Below are 6,000 nucleotides of genomic sequence, written 5' to 3'. Positions count from 1 at the left end.
AAAGAATCAGCATCGAAGTTTTTGCCGACGTTTTGCAGAAGATGTTCTTTCCTTAGGTCATCTTCTTGTAGACAGAGAAGGCAAAGTCAGCATTGTGGGGGGCGAGTCTGTGGGACAAATCCCCATCTCCATCATGGCTGGGGTGAGGTTCATCTTTGCCACGGTGAAGATGTTGATGGTGATCTGCTGAATGATCTTCATGACCATGTCGGGCCGCCAAGGACACCGTCAGCAGGAGGGAAACCAGGAAACAGCAAGAGATCTTTCCACACATTTTATCTCCTGGACAGAGAGAACACACTTCACAAAAATAAGAACGTGATGATACGGTTTTCTAATCAAAGCTCTTCTCGATGTAAAACAGCAGAGATTGAGCTTATTTGAACTCTCAATCTCCAAATTGGTAGTTTTACTGAAGAAGACAAAACATATTCTTTACTTTAAATGTAAGTCAATGGAATGAAATGTTATACCATTTCTGTTGATCCATTCATGATGAAATTTTGAAAGAATGTAAAACACAGCAGATTGAACGATACAGAAAGATAAAAATCGAAAAAAAATGGAGATAGCTGTTTTGCTTTTGTTGGACAATGGTAATATACTAAGCCTCTTATTTCTTGTATTTCACATTTGGTTCAAGTTATAACGTTATTTACTGTGTCATTCAGTTCAGAAGTTTAAGATATCAAATAAAAAGATCCACCACTGACCTTAACTTCTCAAATAGTTAATTACATTTTGGGAAAAATATACAACGTTATTAAAATAAATGTAGCTTCAATGTAATGTATTTTAAGTGTTAGTTGCTGTATAATGAAATAATGCTACTTTCATGCAGGGAGCTCTCAGCAGGAGACAGGCTGGAGTGGAGAAACTGATCAAATGGAATCCTTTAAATGTTAACCCATTCTTAACCCCAATGCCCACCTCTACTCACCCCACCCCCCACACACACACACACACTCCAACTCTTACCGTAAATCCAACACTACTGTTTACTCATGGACTTCAAACAGTGATGCAACATGTAACAGTTGCAGACAATACCAGACAAAAGTGATGACACAACATCAATCTATGTTAGGGTCTTCAGTACTCCTATGAAATACAGACAGTTTGTGACCTGATACAGCTTTAACAGTTTGGAGCTCAATGATCTTTAGAGATGATTGTAGATTCCACAAGAGCTCCCTCATCCACCCAGCCATGAACAGATCAATAGCAGTTCCAATTCTTTTGAACCGTAATTGTGCAAGATCTCAAACAGAGGGTGAAACTGCTTTTGGCCCATTTGGTCAGGAGAGGATCACTGGTGCGAAGCTGCTGTCTATCAATCAACTACAGATCTAAAAACCGAGACTAACAGGCTCTGGACTGTTGACACCTGGCTTTAACGTATGCTGTTAGTTATTTTTTTTATTTTTCTTTCTATAGATATATAGACATTTTAGTACACAATTTCTATTAATTCGCTTTGTTTAACACATTGGGAACAAAGGAAACATAAGATGTAAAATATGCCATCATTTTTGCACATTTGTTCCCCAATATTTTTAATTCAGCAAACATTAATTGTCAGTTGTGCAGATGGGTGTCTCTGTAGAGGATGTGTTAACTTATTTACACTTGCATAAACTTGAAATTTGACCATGGGCGCCCAAACTTTTGCATACAACTGCATATATAACATCAGAATATCTTTTGTAGTGTCATTATATTAAATTCCATTAATTTGTTAAATAAAAATAAATACATAAATTTCATTCATTCCAATATTTTTACACTTAAAGCAGCATGCAAAAGTTTGGGTACCTCTGGTAAAACTCTGGTAAAATAAAAAACAAACATTAAATAATTAGCTGTGCTGCTTCACCGGCACAACTAAGTTTTCCAAAATTACATTTAAAATATTCTTATCAAAAAGGACATGATGTGCCTTTTTATACCTGCATATATATTTGCATTTATATCTTTTTGCATTTTGTATCAAACATAGTGAGTATTTTCAAAGCTTTTAATTGCCTATTTCAGTTATTAAACTCCCCAAGTCTAGTTTCATCATTTGACTTACTGCTTGAGCCACCTGACTTTTCAGACTAATTTCAAATTAAACAGGCATCTACTTAGACACCCATATAAACCTTTGTCCTTGAACTTAAGTTTATACTAATGAATAAATAAACATTATTACAATAAATCCATAATAGTTTCATTTTCATGGTTCACCTGAGGTCACACCACCTGACATGGTAAACTGAACTGTTGTAAACATGATTCATAAATAGTAAAAACTTGCAGAAAATCTGACATTTTTAGATATTTGGAGGCAAAAAGAAACCAAAATGATTTTTATTGGGATGCACTGAAAATTGTTTTTACATAAAAGAGGCTTATATATGAACATTCTCACACCACCTTGGGGGTTCAGGACATTTTGGGGTCCGTTTAGAGGGATCTGAGTTTGTTTGATGTGTTTAAATGAACACATAAAACCATGACTCAGTGGTCTGAGATCAGTTGACGCCCTGAAACAGCCCAAGTATGAAAACACTTCATGATAAGTCAGTATAAATATTACTAAGATATGATCTGTTTGAGTTCCCAACATTTTTGAACAGCTAAAGTCATTTTCTTGTGTAAATTTAGTGCCACTCATAACACCTTTATTCCAATTCAGAATGTGTCTGATTTCATTTGGCTGACAAAAACATCACCACTGTGTAAGTTATTTTGAAAATGCTGTTTTTACACTTTGCTGTTCTCTTCATTCACAGTCTCATGTTAAATGTATTGAATAGTGCGGCTTTTGTTAATCTGCTGTTCTTTAGGGAACCAAACATGGTTCTGTCGATGGCATGCACAAACAACCCTTTCTAGAACCTTTATTTTCAAAGAGCATGCTATTCATACTGTATTTACTCCTGATCACAATGTGACTCACTTTGTTTGGCCAACAAAAACATCAACACTATAAATGAATTGAAAATGCTGTATTTTATTTAACCCAACACTTTGGTCGCTGTTATCTTCATATGCAGATTCACATTAAATGTTTTTAACAGTGTGGCTTTTGCTCGATCTGCTGTTTGTTGAAATAAGGGTGCTTCAACAAACATCTAGGTCTGCTGGTGTGGGTGGGAGCTGGCTGCCTCTATGCGGTGGGATCGGTTATCTTGCCCATGAAGAGGATGCTCTTGGTGCTGTGATCCACAATGAAGACCAGGAAGGGTCTGTTGAGCTTCAAGGTGAGTGGCATAGACGTAAGTACAATCTCTACGGTGGTGGCAGCAGCTGCGTCTGTGCCCTTCTCATCAACTTTGAGGACGGCCTTATGGAGGACCTGAGGGGAAGTCACACATTTACATAATTGCCTATAAACAGCTTAGGAAATGCTTGTAATGTCTTTGGTTTCTTCTACCTTAGAAGTCTTCAGTTGGGTCTCCTCACTGATCCCGGAGAAGTCTGCGGTGTCTGAGAATGCAGAGACTATTCCCATTTCCCTCAGAGTGTCCGCAAGTGAAAAGGAGGAAGAGATGGAGAACTTGGGCATGAAGAGATCCACATAACTGCACAGCAGAAGAGAGGAACCTTTAAACACAGTCACTTTGTGCAAAATTCATAATTGTCCTGTTATTGTAAGGATTCATGAGCTATTCTTGCACTATTCATTTGAAAGTTACAACATAAATAAAAAGGGCAACAGTGACCTGTTGTTTGCCTAATAGGGAAACCATGTTCATTGATACTGTTGAATCTCAGACTGAAATGTTTAGTGATCCTACTTTATCTTCCTCATCAGTCAGCACTAAACCTGTCAGGTTCATCACATATTCATATTTATCAGATGTCACAGCTCACTTTTGCCCATTTTATTAATGCTTTTAAATGCTTATAAATGTTTATAACCCAACTAATAGCCATTAACAAACTAATTGTGCATCATTCATGAATGTTTTATGATTGAGCACAATTGCACAATTCCTGTATAGTCTCTATGATCCTGCAAATTTCTGTGGTTCTACCTGGATAACTGCAATGCACGATGGGAAATTAAATGCTGAAACACTGAAATGATGAACAGTAAGTTTGCTTTGTCAAGCCAACTAGTGTATATATATATATATATATATATATATATATATATATATATATATATATATATATACATATTCGAGTTTCAAGTCTTTTTAATGCTAAAACCCAAAGTCTGCTGCTGAGCTTACCTGTAAGATAATCTGTCACACCAGTACTTGAGCCGATCCTTGTTGATGTTCTTCTCCAGCTCCTGCATTTTTCCCTCATCAGGTAGAACAATCAACATGGAAGTGTTGCCTTTGTAGGGCACCATGATGATCGAAGTGAAATTATTCCGGTCATAATGGAATTTGTACATCTCCTAGTTCTCCATCATGTCCACAGTCACATTGGTGTTCTCATCCACATGGAAGTCAGCTTTTTTGGTATCTTCCACATTAAAAGGCTCTTTCCATTTGCCTTAGAGGGCAGAAATCATGGCTTGTTACTGCAGCTGAGATGGCTGGGGTGAGGTTCATCTTTGCCACGGTGAAGATGTTGATGGTGATCTGCTGAATGATCTTCATGACCATGTCGGGCCGCCAAGGACACCGTCAGCAGGAGGGAAACCAGGAAACAGCAAGAGATCTTTCCACACATTTTATCTCCTGGACAGAGAGAACACCCTTATTCTGTATTTGAACAACAGTAGTGCAGTTAGTGAGGCTATATTTTGGTACCAGATGACTCGTTACAGACTAGATTGTGATGTCATCACTCTCAATGAAGGTGAAAATGATAAGAGTGAGAACAACAATGCAGTCATCAGTTTAGAGCACAAGAACAAACCTGTAAAGTGTTGAAGTTTTGCACCTCGAAACTACTGAAATACGTTTTGTTTTATACTGCACACTCATATGTCGCTGCTGTCGGAAGAAAACCTTGTATCTCCATTTTTGTCATTTTCCAGTTTTTGACACACTTTGAAATTGCCTGTTGCTCTTTACATTGTGTGTAAATTTCATGAAGAATGGACCAAAAGAACTGACCCAGACTGCTTTAAGAAGTCTGGTTCCATTGGCTTACATTAAAAGTAAAGTAGGTTTTTCTTTTCCTGCAAAGTTATCATTTTGGAGATATAGTGATAAACATGTATAATAATGACAAAGGTTACATCACAACAATAAATAATAAGTAATAAAAAATTACATCACAGTAATCAAGAACGCGATTATATCATATTCTAGTCAAAGTTCTTCTCAGTGTTAAACAGCAGCGATCAGGAAAATGTAATTAAAAATTTTAGGTATTTTAGGAGAAGGTGAACATGGTTTCTACTTCTAACGTAAGTCAACGTAATTAGATATTTTAGAAGTCATTTTTTACCATTTCTGTTCCGTAAAATACAGCAGATCAAATGATGCTGAAAGATACATGAGATACATGTTTTGCTTTTGTTGGACAGTGATAATATGCTGAGCTTTTTATTTTTGATGTTTCATATTTGGATTATTTGTTTCAAGTCATAACATAATTTACTGTGTTATTTTGTTCAGAAGATCAAATAAAACGGTCTGACCTTAACTTTTCAAATATTTAATTACATTTTGTGGAAAATACACAGCGCTGTTAAAATGAATGTAAGTTTATTGTAATATATTTTATATGTTAGATGTTATTGTTTAGTTAAATAATGCTACTTACATGCAGGGAGCTCTCAGCAGGACACAGGCTGGAGTGGAGAAATTGATCGAACATAATCCTTTAAATATTAGCCCATTCTCAATCCCAATGCCCACTCCCACCCCAACCCCTTACCGTAAATCCAACACTAATGTTTACTCATGGACTTCAAACAGCGATGCAACATGTCACAGTTGCACACAGTACCAGTGATGACGAAACAACTTTCTATGTTTGGGTCTTTAGTAGCCCCCACAGATATACAAACCTAGATGCCATGTTGTCTGTTCTCTATCTGAG

General features: G+C 36.7%; 1 protein-coding gene across 1 annotated transcript; it reads right to left on the bottom strand.

The window, feature by feature from the left end:
* Nucleotides 1-2,978: 2,978 nt before the first annotated feature.
* Nucleotides 2,979-5,847, bottom strand: LOC118802761 (alpha-1-antitrypsin homolog). The gene is made up of 4 exons (XM_036563231.1): nt 5,722-5,847; nt 4,227-4,685; nt 3,422-3,569; nt 2,979-3,343 (listed from the first exon to the last, which is right to left on the bottom strand). The coding sequence occupies exons 2-4, from the start codon at nt 4,394-4,396 to the stop codon at nt 3,155-3,157; spliced, it is 507 nt and encodes a 168-aa protein (XP_036419124.1). The 5' UTR covers nt 4,397-4,685; nt 5,722-5,847; the 3' UTR covers nt 2,979-3,154.
* Nucleotides 5,848-6,000: the final 153 nt, after the last annotated feature.

This window comes from Colossoma macropomum, unplaced genomic scaffold, assembly GCF_904425465.1.
Source record: "Colossoma macropomum unplaced genomic scaffold, Colossoma_macropomum, whole genome shotgun sequence".
In the NCBI taxonomy this organism is placed as follows: domain Eukaryota; kingdom Metazoa; phylum Chordata; class Actinopteri; order Characiformes; family Serrasalmidae; genus Colossoma; species Colossoma macropomum.
Note: the sequence above shows the minus strand (reverse complement) of the source record. Positions and strands in the feature narration are given on the sequence as shown.